The following is a 13,978-nucleotide window of genomic DNA, read 5'->3' as shown; positions in this document are numbered from 1 at the left end:
GAGATAGCAGCAGTTTGGAGGGAAATCAGTAAGTAAACGTGAACCTGTTAAGAAGCTGTAGTTCCATCACACATGCTCCCTGTTGCCTCAGGCAACTGTGGAGATGACTTAAACCTGTGTATGTGTATTTTTTTTATTGAAATATAACTGATACGTAAAATTGCAAGATACTTAAAGTGTACATCATGGTGTTTTGATATAGGTTTACATTATGAGAGGATTCCTCCCATCTAGTTAGTTAATGAATCTATCACCTTGCTTTTTTTTTTTTTTTGTGGTGAAAATATTTGTGTTCTCAGCAAATTTCAATTATACGATAGTGTTATCCACCATAGTCACCATGTTTTATACCAGCTCCTCCTTGATCCTATCCTTAATTCACCCTTTCTGTTGTGGAATATAGTTGATGGGTGGTTATATAAATATCTCATGATGGAAATGATTATCTGTTTTTTTATTATAGTCTGAAGTTTTTTGTGGTCCTCTTCATTATGTTAATCCTGGATTTACAAATATGCAGTTACCACTTCCTATTTGGTATTTTTTCTCCTGGTCTGTTTTAGTTTTTAATTTGCTTTTATTTTTAAGCTTCTAATCTCTGATTTTGCAAGTAAAGACCTAGAAGTAATTCTTTGTGCAAAGAAAGCAAATGAGGCAATTGGGTTTCTGTTGGCAGTAGTCAGATCCCAAAAGATCCCGGAAGAAGCTGTTGTTAGTATCTAATTTCATATGAAGCATGTGTCAGTAATAGTACTAAGAAAAGTTCCATTGTTTAACAAAGCTATACAGTATTTTGCCAGCACTTGTATAACTGAAAGACATCATATATCAACTAATAGGAAGATACTCATTAAATCCATCCTTGACAGTTGGAGTGTGTCTACTACTGATACGAGTTTTGAAATACTCTTTACCAGTGATCTTAAATTTAATAAAATGTTTATCCCACACCAACAAAATTGTATAATTTGTGATACATGTTTTTAAAAGCATGGATTCCATTTCACAATCGTTTGTTTCACATTTTCCACAGCATGAGGAGGAACCACCTCAGAATATGAAACCGCAAGCAGGAAATGATAAGCCATTATCAAAAACAGCCCTTAAAAATCAAAGGAAGCATGAGGCTAAGAAAGCTGCAAAACAGGTATTTGGGACACTAATCTTTTCGAAACAAAATAAGCAAAATTGGTTAAATTAGCTTAATTTAAGCCTCAAAGTTTAAAGATTGTAGTCCTAAAGATTTGACTATTATGGGTTTTTTGGGTTTGTTTTTTTTTTTTTAAGATTTATTTATTTGGGGGCACCTGGGTGGCTCAGATGGTTAAGCCCTCGGCTCAGGTGATGATCCCAGTGTCCTGGGATCTGGCTCAGTGGGGAGTCTGCTTCTCCAACTCCCTTTGCCTCTCCCCCTGCTCATGGTCTCTCTCTCTGTATCTTTCGGTCTCAAATAAATAAATAAAATCCTTAAAAAAAAATTGTTTAAAAAAAAGATTTATTTATTTGAAAGAGAATGCATGCACGTGCACACGAGTAGGGGCAAGGGCAGAGGGAGAGGGAGAGAGAGAATCCTCAAGCAGACTCCCATGCTGAGCACAGAGCCTGACAATGCGGACAACGTGGCGCTTAATCCCAGGACTCTGAGATCATGATCTGAGCCCAAATCAGGAGTCGGCCGGCCGCTTAACCAGCTGAACTGCCCAGGCACCCCAAGACTTGACTACTGTGTTATAAAATGTAGTTGGAGTTAGACTTAAATAGCCAGAATGCCTTTTCTTTTGTGTTTGCCTATGAATTTCTGAGTAGTTCTGTTTGTATAATGAGGAAGTGAGGAAAGTGGATCTGGCCTTAAAACCTTAAACCCTAATGGGATTGTGTAGTGTGTTACTTGTTATAGACCCTTCTGTTGAAGCCAGTGTGAAGTGGTATGGTTTGCTCTCTGAAAGCATATGTTTGTTAAGAGAGATCAGAAATTGCATGACCATAAAGCCATTTTGTTACTCAGTATTACATTACTATAGGAAATTGTTCAACTGGGAGTCTAAACACCAGAAGTACCCAAAACAATGGAATTGTTCTAAAATAATTTTTTATGTGATTTTATAGTTGAAAAACCATACCAGTGTAATAACTGATAAATTATGATTGTGTATGGCTTATGGTGATAGTGCAATCAGCTAGGCTAGGAGTATCTGGTTACTGAAGTCATCATGATCACATTTTTAAGATTCAGATAATGCAGACTTGCTGGTAATGGTTGAATTTTGACAATTCTAGGTTGTTTATGTGTTTTGGTAGGCAATTACTATTTTAAGGCATAGAATTGCATTATGCAACCATAGTCTGCTGAAATCTGAGCTTTAAAAAAAAATCAGTGTGCTCTTTTGTAGTTAATATATTTCATCTCCAGAAATATCTTTTTTTTTTTAAGATTTTATTTATCTATTTGACAGAAACACAGCGAGAGAGGGAACACAAGCAGGGGGAGAGGGAGAAGCAGGCTTCCCTCAGAGAAGGGAGCCCGATGCGGGACTTGATCCCAGGACCCTTGGGATCATGACCCGAGCGGACGGCAGACGCTTAACGACTGAGCCACCCAGGAGCCCCTCCAGAAATATCTTTAAATAGGTCAGGTTTAGATCATTCTAAGCATAAAGATCTATTCCATGTATTTGACTTGTATAAAAGCAGGAATTGTCCTTTCATCATGTGAGTAGAGATCTCTTACTGGCCCTGAATATTACAAGTTAGTAGTATCCTTTTAAGTACTGGTAGATAAGATTTCTTCTTTTTTTTTTCCTAGCTAATATTTTCAGGCATAATTGACAAAAATTGTTAAGTGTACAACGTGATAAGTTGTTATAGGTAAACATTGTGAAAAGATGCCCACAGTTGAGTTAATTAACACATCCATCACTTTACACATTTACTTTTTGAGAGGTGAGGACACTGAAGTTCTACTCTTTAGCAAACTTCAGTTATACAGTACAGTATTATCAGCTGTGGTCACCATGTTACATATTAGGTCCTCAGACTTTATTCATCTTATAACTGGCAGTTTGTACCCTTTTACCAGTCTGTCCCCATTCCCCCCACTCCATAGCCCCTGGCAACCACCATTCTACTCTTTGTTTCTAAGAGTTTGACTTTATTTTGAATAGATTCCACATATAAGTGATACCATCCAGTATTTTCTTTCACAGTCTGGCTTATTTCACTTAGCATAATCCCTCCAGGTTCATTCATGTTGTTGCAAATGGTAAGATTTCCCTTTTTGTTTTTTTCTCAAATATCTATTATTTATTTGAGAGAGAGAGAGAGAGAGTGCACTCGAGAGAATACGAGCAGGGGGAGTAGCAGAGGGAGAGGGAGAAGCAGGCTCCCCACTGAGCAAGGAGCCCAATGTGGGGCTCGATCCCAGGACCCAGGATCATGACCTGAGCTGAAGGCAGGTGCTTAACCAACTGAGCCACTCAGGCGCCCCTGAATAATAGTCCATTTTATATATATATTCCACATTTTCTTTATCCATTCATCCGTTGATGAACACTTTAGGTTATTTCCACCTTGGCTATTGTGAGTAATGCTGCAATGAACACAAGAATATAGGTATCTCTTTGAGATAATGATTTTGTTTCCTTCGGTATATCTCCAGAAGTGGGATTACTGGATCATATGGTAGCTCTATTTTTAGTTTTCTGAGGAACCTCCATACTGTTTTCCATAGTGGCAGTATAAGATTCCTTCTCATTGAGATTTAAGGGCCTTTGAAACCCACTCAACTTAAGAATCTTATTTTTATAAATGATGTTTCTTCCTCTTTATTAGAAGATTATTTTAGAAGATTTTTAAAAAGTTTTTATTTGAATTCCAGTTAGTTAACATACAGTTATATGTTACTAACTGGTAATGAAACTAAGTAATATTAGTTTCAGGTGTACAGTACAGTGATTCAACACTTCCATACAACACCCAGTGCTCATCACAGCAAGTGCACACCTTAACCCCCATCACCTATTTAACCCATCCCCTGCCCCCCACCTCCCCTCTGGTAACCATCAGTTTGTTCTCTATAGTTAAGAGTCTGTTTCTTGGTTTGCCTCTCTCTCTCTCTCTTTTTCCCTTTGCTTGTTTGTTTTGTTTCTTAAATTCCACATCTGAGTGAAATCATATGGTATTTGTCTCTCTCTGACTTATCTTGCTTAGCATAATACTCTCTGGCTCCTTCCATGTCATTGCAAATGGCAAGATTCATTCTTTTTTATGGCTAATAATTCCATTGTATGTATATACCACATCTTCTTTATCCATTCATCAGTCGATGGACACAATCTATTTCCATAATTTGGCTCTTGTAGATAATGGTGCTATAAGTATCGGGGTGTATGTATCCCTTTGTATTAGTATTTTTGCATTCTTGGGTAAATACCTAGTAGTGTGATTGCTGGATCGTAGGGAAGTTCTATTTTTAACTTTTTGAGGAACCTCCATACTGTTTTCCAGAGTGGCTACACTAGTTTACACTCCCACCAATAATGCAAGAGTGTTCCCCTTTATCCACATCCTCACCAACACCTGTTGTTTCTTGTGTTGATTTTAGCCATTCTGACAGGTGTGAGGTGATACCTCATTGTGGTTTTGATTTGTTTCCCTGATGATGAGTGATGTTGAGCATCTTTTCACGTGTCTGTTGACCATCTGTGTGTTTTTGGAAAAATGTCTATTGAGATGACTGGTTGGAGTTAGTTATGGTTGTGTGATAGAACAAAGGAAAATGGTCCATGACAAGATCCACTTTCTCAGCCCTCTGAGTTAAATAATCAAAGATGAAGGAGTCAGAGGTATATAATCTAAACAAGTACTTTTATAAACTGGTGATGACTTTATAAGCTTATGAACTTTACCAAAAGGAATTTAAACTAAGAATTTAATCTTACCATATATGCATCATTTTCAGAGAATGACCAGAATTTAAGTATAATAATACAGACATTTTAACTTACTCTTGGTTATTTAAAATATGGTAGAAAGTTAAATTTCATATTTCACTTAACTTTAATAGATTTTCAAATGTATTGACATTAACCTTCTTTCCTAGAAGAAAATTTTCTCAGCTGTTTGCAAACTAAATTTTTAAAATTCTTACTTGATATCAAAAGTGAATTTTGATAGGCAGAGTATCTCTCTTCTCCTTTTACCCACTCTTCTCCTTTAGTTTTCTATTATGAAAATACCGAACTACGTATTATTAGAACTTGTAGGCTTCTTTTTTTTTTTTAAAGTTGTTTCATACTAGTTTATTTAGGGATTCCATTTTCACTCCTCAATAGATTTCTCATATGCTTCTTCACTCATTAATTCATCCAGTTCTGAAGGATTACTGAGTGCTATCTTGATCAGCCAACCATCTTCATAACAAAATTTGTTGACAAGTCCTGGATTTTCTGCAAGAGCTTCATTAATTTCAGTTACTAATCCTGATAGAGGAGAATAGAGTTCACTAGCAGCTTTCACACTTCCAAAGCACCGAACTCATCTTGTTTGTTCAGTTTTGTCCCAACTTCACGCAGACTACAGTAAACAACATCTCCCAAAGCTTCCTGTGCAAAATTGCTGATTCCCACTGTTCAATACCATTTTCTGTTGTTATCCATTCATGTTTGTCTGTGAATTTACGCACGGAGAGCAGAGCAGAGCCCGTGTGCAGTGTCTGGACGGCGCCCGCCCTCAGCCCCCAGAGCCGCGGCAGGCAGGGCGCGGTGGGTGCGGAGGCGACGCGCAGACTGCAAGCCGCAGCCCGCACGCTCCGCACCACTCGCAGCACCATGTTCACAGAGGTGCGGGGGTCGCAGTGCAAGCGGCTCGCAGTGCAAGCGGCTCGGGAACCCCAGCCGGCAGGGGCGGGGCAGGGGCGGGGCCACAACTTGTAGGCTTCTTAAGAGTAGAATCTAAACAGTTTCTTTCTGACTACTTTGTTAAGTGCTTTGCTCAGTAATGCGTTTTTACATAGAAGGTTAGAAATTAATATTTGTTGAATTGGAATGTACAAAAAGTACAACTAACATGACTTTAAAAAGAAAAAGTGACTCCAATTCTATACTCTCCAAAAACTCTCAGGCAGACATTCCTAGATATGAAGATATAGGAGTGATACTGTGTTTCGTGTCCCCCTGGGATGCTTTGGTATTCAGAGCATTTTACCCAGAACTCTAAGTAAGAGTTTTGGCCTTGGGGCTTTATGTATTCCGCTGGGAACTCTATAAGGAAGAAATAGAAGTCCTATCTTAGGGCCAATAAAGCCTTATATAACTTTTTTTTCCCCCCTCTTGTCAAAATGTATGTCTTGTCATAATTACAAAAGGAGAGTAGTTCTTTGACTACTTCATTTATTTAGCATGTGCAGTAAAGCAGGTCTTATGCTGGGGGCACAAACAGAACAATGAGCAAAGAAACCTCTGGTATAGTCTAATGGGGGATAGTACAATACACTGTTACAGTAGGAATACATACCACGTATTGTGCAACTAATCCAGTCTTTTGGGTTGGGAGAGAATTTTCCAAAAGGCCTAAAGGATAAATAGGGTCAGCCAGGTAACCTGAAGTTGTTCTAGCACACACAAAGGCCAGGAAACAAGTATATGGCACCTGAGGGGAAATTGAAGTGGTTCAGAATCAGAGGTCTGATCACACTGAGATCAACCTCCCTTTGAGTTTTCCTTGGCAGAGCTGCACTGATCTGATTATAAATAAATCTCTGTAGGACTTAATCCGGTAACATTATCCATTACATGTACTTGACCGTACATACTCATTAGAGTTTTGGAGGACATCGCGAAAGTGAAACTTCAGACACCTTAAATTAGAAGAGCCTTCTCACATTTCTAAACCATTCGTATAGTGGCACATCCCAAAATATCCGAAAATTTGGAATGCTTGTTGGCTGATACAGAAACCTCCTGGTTTTTTCTGCTAAAGTCATTTCATTTCTTTTCATTTGTCCTTTTATTACTAATATAGTAGTATTTTTTATTTTATTATTCTACTTTAACTCTAAATTTTAGATCTAGCAAAGTGTTCCCTATGACGATGACATAGTAAAAACCTTTTGGGTGTCTCCTTATACTGTGATTTTCTTTTTTTTTTTAAGTTGTATCTTTCTGTTATGGGACAATGTGGCTACTTCATGAGACCTTCAATTCAGATCATTTATATAAAATGTAGTATAAAAGATAAAATCGCATTTTGGTTTCTGCATTTTATATACCAAGGCTATGTTGGTTGAAATACTTTAGTGTTTTCATTTTAGAAAATTGAATTTTTGAAAATATTTCCTGCAGGAAGCAAGAAATGAGAAGAGTCCAGATTTGGCACCTACTCCTGCCCCACAGAGCACACCACGAAATACTATCTTGCAGTCAACCTCTGGAGACCCTGAAATAGACAAAAAAATCAAGAACCTAAAGAAGGTGAGACACTTAAATAAAAGCCAGATGTGCTTATTGAAAGAAATCCATGAGAAATGTATAAAGATGGCATCTAAGAAGTTTGTGTCAGTTCTGATTATCGCTTTCTCACTATGAAATACTATAATTTGGGAATGGCACTGATTTTAGTTCTATTCCCAGATGTCTAATGGCTGTTATTAGTCTTTATTATTGATTTTTGGAGTAATAAGAAATGTACCTTTGTACAGAAATATGCTGAACACTTTTATACTCAGTATTTCATCAGACATTTGTGAGATAGGTAGGAACAGATATTTATCCCAGTTTTGAAGATGAAGAAACAGAGAGAAAAAGAAATTTATTAATTTGTCGTATTGCAACCAGTTTGTGATGATGGCCCTGGGGTAAAACCAGGTTTCTAGAGTCTTCCCAGGCTGCATGACAAAGTATCTCTTAAAGCCAAAGACATTGTCTGGGTACAATGAAGTGCTGGAATAAGTGGTAAAGTTGGTGATATATTTACATACTTATACATGTACATATATGCCATTACTTGAAAGCTTGAAAATTTTTTTGCCAGATCCCATGTTCTTAATGTACTTAATTTTACATCTAAGTTAAAAAACAAAAAATTTTACCTTGGCATTTTAATAGACTAGCCTTGACCCAAAGGTAAGATAACTGATTCTCCTTATTCATTTTTCCCATTCATGTGATTGAGTTGTTACTAAGAAAATTTGCATTCTGAAATACTGAAATTACTTATTCTTCCTTCTCTTGACTCATTATATTTGATGTTCGCAGAAACTGAAAGCAATCGAACAACTGAAAGAACAAGCAGCAGCTGGAAAACAGCTAGAAAAAAATCAGGTCATTTTTACATGTTTCATTTGTGCATGTAGTCACTACCACTCTTCCCCCTTTTTATTATAAACAATTTTTTAATCAAGTGGGAGAGCATATAAATTTAAAAACTTATTTTGAAAACATGCCATATATTTGGTAAAATGTTTTTACACTTAAACAGAAAGGATAGGGGAAGATAAGATGTAGATCATGGTGAATGAGAGAATCACTATTCCCGAGAGGCATACTGAAGCCATTGCTATTAAAAATAAAGGCAACTTATTAAAATAAACATAAGATTCTCTTCCTTCCTATATTTCAGGTTGCACTGCCCTGTTTGCTCCTTTCTCTCCTTCTGAGGGAAGCCCAATTGTAGAATGGGAAATTTCTTGGACCCTCAGTGTTGCAATAAGACAGCACCTGTCCTTTGCCCCCTTGATTCATACCAAGAAACAAATTAGAGCTTGTTTCTTTGTATTTTTAAATCTGTATTTTCCAGTAGATCTGTTAAAGTGTAAATACTCTTTTTATAAATTTTTTCTCCTTTGCTGTTTTGGCTGTAGATCCAATAATTATTTTATTTCATTTCCTATTTAATAACTTTGTTGTTTTAAACTTATTTCTAGTTGGAGAAAATTCAAAAAGAGAAAGCCCTTCTCCAGGAGCTGGAAGATTTGGAATTGGGTATTTAAAGATTCACAGAGAGCAAGTTGTTACCAGAAATCAGTGCAAACACATTTTCTGTTAAACCCATTGGTGGACATGAAATATCCATGTGCCCACATTTAATTTTCATCTATAATTTTAACCATTTATCCAAGATTCTGCATATGTGTGAAGTTACTTAATAATGTCTGTTAAATTGATTTTTACATCCTGCATCCTATACCATGTCAACACATGATAAAGGAAAGAAACACATGAACTTTTTAGTAAGTTTGACAGATTGAAAGACAGTGTCATTGGTTTTTTTATTAGGGGACAGTATTTACCATACATGTGAATAAAAACATTTAAATTTAATCATTGTTCGCTTTGTTGTAAGTTCCTAAGTTAACATGTCCTTTATTAATTAATCAGACAAGCTTGGGAAATTTTTCCTTTGAATATATAATATGGCTTTTTTTTTATCCTAAAGAATTATTATATTGTCCAAATTTTAAAGAAAAGCCTTAAAAATCTGAATGTACTAAATATATTAAATTGATTATATTTTTTGTAGTATTTGAAATAGTTTTTCTGCTTAGTTCTAAAGTAAATATACTTTAAAAATAGAAAATAGTAAAACATTTTATTTTGATATTTCAAATAATCTAGTGATTTAAGGATGAAGTAAATATTTTCGAAACATGAACTATGATTATTTTGCTATAGTTGAGTCTCGATTATTTTGATTGTTTATTCATATGATGAAAAAAAGATGTAATGATAATGCAAGACACTCACCTATGAAAACTAATTTATATATAGTTTTAGAGTCTGTTACAATTTTTTTTTTATCAGGTTTACATTTAAAGTCACTTTAAAAGTTTGATTAATTTAAGTAATCTCTACACCCAGCTTGGGGCTTGAAATCACAACCCTGAGATCAAGAGTCACACGCTCTCCTGACTGAGCCAACCAGGCACCCTAACATTTGAAACTGCTTTTATTTCATTTGCATTAATACAGGTTTTCATTTTCCAGAGGTAATCTTTAAACTGATAGGTAAAAGAATACAGAAACAGCTTGAGAGATAAAAATAGATAACTGAGGGGCGCCTGGGTGGCTCAGTCGTTAAGCGTCTGCCTTCAGCTCAGGTCATGATCCCAGGGTCCTGGGATCGAGCCCCGCATCGGGCTCCCTGCTCGGCGGGAAGCCTGCTTCTCCCTCTCCCACTCCCCCTGCTTGTGCTCTCTCTCTCGCTGTGTCTCTCTCTGTCAAATAAATAAATAAAATCTTTAAAAAAAAAAAAAATAGGTAACTGAGTTTACTGACATCCCAGAGCTTCTACTAAGATTTGGTAATTCATTACAGTTGAGTGGTATTTTGACACAGAGGGATAGTCCAAGATGGCGGAGGAATAGGAGACCTTAGTTTCGTCTGGTCCCAGGAATTCAGCTACATAGCTATCAAATCATTCTGAATATCTGCGAACACAACCAAAGGTCTAAAGGAATAGCTGCAACTCTACAAATAGAAAAGTGACCACTTTCTACAAGGTAGAAGGTGCAGAGAAGTGAATCTGAGGCAATAAATGGGAAGATAAACTGTGAGAGGAGGGAGCCTCTGTCAGCAGCCCCGGAAAGTGATATAGCAGAGTGCAAAATCAGAACTTTTTAAAAGTCTGCTCCAGGGGCACCTGGGTGGCACAGTTGGTTAAGTGTCTGCCCTTGGCTCAGGTCATGATCCAGGGTCCTGGGATCAAGCCCCACATTGGGCTCTCTGCTCAGTTGGGAGTCTGCTTCTCCCTCTGCCCGTCGTGTCCGCCCCCCAACCCCCCGCTCGTGCTCTCTCTCTCTTTCTCTGTCAAATAAATAAAAAGTCTGCTCTGGAGAGGAACGTCCCTGCCTGAAAGGTGCTCAGGTGGTGGAGCAGGGCAGAATCCTAGGTGGGACATTGTGGTCTCAGGATCCTTGGGGTCACAGGAAGAGGGGGGTTGCCTGCGTGTGGCAAAGTTCCCAGGCATTGGAGCAGGGAAGCCGGCTGCAACCAGCAATCCCAGGAGTGGGTTCTCAGCTCAGGGTTGCCATAAACCAGGAACTTTGGCACAGTTGGGTGACCACTCTCCAAGCAGGGGCCCAGCAAGCCGCAGAACTGTGGCGAAACCATCGCTCTTCCTCCCCTGGGAGGAGCTGCGTGGGTGCACACCAAAGGAGTCTACAGGGTTTGGAACATGGTCACGTGCCTGAGATAGAAACTCTTGGTCACAGGCTGGGTGAGCACACTGTGGATGGAGACCAGGGAGAAGTTTTTCTTCAGAATTTTGGGATCTAGTTTTCTAACAGACCAAAATACACACAGGATCCAGTCTATTCCTCTCTTCTGTTCACCTGTCTGATTATATTCCTTTTTTTTCCCCCCGGTTTCAGGTCCCTTCTGATTTGTTTAGTGTATATTTCTCTGGGGTCGTTGTTGTTTTGTTCTCTTGTTCATCTATTCTTCTCTGGACAGAATGACAAGATGGAAAACCTCACCTCAAAAAAGAGAACAAGAGACAGTATGGGACCTAATCAGTATGGATATAAGTAAGATGTCAGAAGTAGAGTTCAGAATAACAATTTTAAAGATACTAGCTGGGCTTGAAAAAAGCATAGAAGACACGAGAATCCTTTCTGGAGAAATGAACTAAAATCTAATCAAGTCGAAATAAAGGCTATTAATGAGATGCAATAAAAAAATGGAGGCTCTAACTGCTAGGATAAATGAGGCAGAAGAGAGAATTAGTGATATAGAAGACCAAATGATGGAAAATAAAGCTGAGAAAAAGATAACTACTGGACCACAGAGGAGAATTCGAGAGATAAGTGATCCATAAAGTGAAACAGTATTAGAATAATTGAGATCCCAGAAGAAGAGGAAAGGGTGGGTGGGCAGAAGGTATACCAGAGTGAATTATAGCAGAGAATTAACCTAATCTGGGGAAGGAAGCAGGCATCCAAGTCCAGAGAATCCCTCTCAAAATCAATAAAAATAGATCACACCCTGACATATAATAGTGAAACTTGGAAATCTCAGAGACAGAAAATCCTGAAAGCAGCTCAGGACAAGGAGTCTGTAACCTACAAGGATAAAAACATTAGACTGGCAGCAGACTCATCCACAGAAACCTGGCAGGCCAGAAAGGACTGGCATGATATATTCAGGGTGCTGTATCAGAAAAATAATGCAGCCAAGAATACTTTATCCAACTAGGATGTCGTTCAAAATAGAAGGAGAGAGAAAGCTTCCAGCACAAACAGAAACTAAAAGAATTTGATCACCAAACCAGCCGTGTAAGAAATATTAAAAGGGATCCTTTAAGCGAAGAGAGAACCCAAAAGTAACATAGATCAGAAAGGAACAGAGACAGTATACAGAAATAGTCACTTTACAGGTAATAATATGGCACTAATTCATATCTTTCAATAGTTACTCTGCATGTAAATGGGCTAAATGCCCCTAATGAAAAGACACAGGGTATCAGATTGGATAAAAAAGCAAGACCCATCAATATGATGTCTGCAAGAGACTCAGACCCAAAGACACCTCCAGATTTAAAGTGAGGGGGTGGAAAACCATTTGTCATGCTAATGGACATCAAAAGAAAGCTGGGGTAGCCATCCTTATATCAGACAAATTAGATTTTAAACCAAAAACTGTAATAAAATATAAGAAAGGACAGTATATCAAAATTAAAGGGTCTATCCAACAAGAAGATCTAACAATTGTAAATATGCCCCTAACATGGGAGCAGCCAATTATATAAACCAATTAGTAACAAAATTAAAGAAACACATTGATAATAATACAAAAATAATAGGGGACTTTAACACCCCACTCACTGCAGTGGACAAATCATCTAAACAGAAGATCAACAAGGAAACAAGGGCTTTGAATGACACACTGGACAATATGGACTTCAAAATATATTCAGAGCATTCCAACCTAAAGCAACAAAATACACATTCTCGAGTGCACATGGAACATTCTCCAGAATAGATCACATCCTGGGTCATAAATCAGATCTCAACTGGTACCAAAAGATTGGGATCATTCCCTGCATATTTTCAGACCACAATGCTTTGAAAATTGAACTCATTCACAAGAGGAAATTTGGAAAAAAATCAAATATATGGAGGCTAAGGAACATCTTACTAAATGAATGGGTCAACCAGGAAATTAAAGATGAATTTAAAAAAATTCATGGAAACAAATGAAAATGAAAACATAACTCTTCAAAACCTTTGGGATGCAGCAAAGTCAGTCCTAAGAGGGAAGTATATAGCAATACAACCCTTTCTCAAGAAACAAGAAAGGTCTCAAATACACAATCTAACCTTACACCTAAAGGAGCTGGAGAAAGAACAGCAAATAAAGCCAAAACCCAGCAGGAAAAGAGCATTAATAAAGATTAGAGCAGAAATCAATGGAATAGAAACCAAAAGGACAGTAGAACAGATCAATGAAACTAGGAGTTGGTTGTTTGAAAGAATTAGTAAGATTGATAAACCCCTGGCCAGACTTAACAAAAAGAAAAGAGAAAGGACCCAAATAAATAAAATCAGGAATGACAGAGGAGAGATCACAATTATAAGAACATATGAGCAATTAATATGCCAACAAATTAGGCAATGTGGAAGAAATGGATGCATTCCTAGAGACATATAAGCTACCAAAACTGAACCAGGAAGAAATAGAAAACCTGAACAGACATATAACTAGCAAGGAAATTGATGTGGTAATCAAAAATCTCCCAAAAAACTAGAGTCCAGGGCTGGATGGCTTCCCAGGGGAATTCTACCAAACATTTAAAGAAGAATTAATACCTATTCTTGTGAAACTGTTTCAAAAAATAGAAATGGAAGGAAAACTTCCAAACTCTTTCTATGAGCCCAGCATTACCTTGATCCCAAAACCAGACAAAGACCTGACCAAAAAAGAATTACAGACCAACATCCCTGATGAACATGGATACAAAAATTCTCCCCAAGATACTAGCCAATAGG

General features: G+C 37.6%; 1 protein-coding gene and 1 pseudogene across 1 annotated transcript in view; one reads left to right on the top strand and one right to left on the bottom strand.

The window, feature by feature from the left end:
• Nucleotides 1-9,474, top strand: part of EIF2A (eukaryotic translation initiation factor 2A) — a 36,373-nt gene extending 26,899 nt beyond the window's left edge. Inside the window, exons 11-14 of the mRNA XM_032408456.1 lie at nucleotides 1,034-1,147; nucleotides 7,338-7,466; nucleotides 8,250-8,315; nucleotides 8,918-9,474. Coding sequence (XP_032264347.1) covers nucleotides 1,034-1,147; nucleotides 7,338-7,466; nucleotides 8,250-8,315; nucleotides 8,918-8,983 — 375 coding nt within the window. The 3' untranslated portion in view covers nucleotides 8,984-9,474. The remainder of the gene's footprint in view (nucleotides 1-1,033; nucleotides 1,148-7,337; nucleotides 7,467-8,249; nucleotides 8,316-8,917) is intronic.
• Nucleotides 5,110-5,909, bottom strand: LOC116634933 (annotated as a pseudogene).
• Nucleotides 9,475-13,978: the final 4,504 nt, after the last annotated feature.

Source organism: Phoca vitulina, unplaced genomic scaffold (genome assembly GCF_004348235.1).
Source record: "Phoca vitulina isolate PV1807 unplaced genomic scaffold, GSC_HSeal_1.0 scaffold10, whole genome shotgun sequence".
Lineage (NCBI taxonomy): Eukaryota > Metazoa > Chordata > Mammalia > Carnivora > Phocidae > Phoca > Phoca vitulina.
This window is presented reverse-complemented; position numbering and strand designations above follow the sequence as displayed.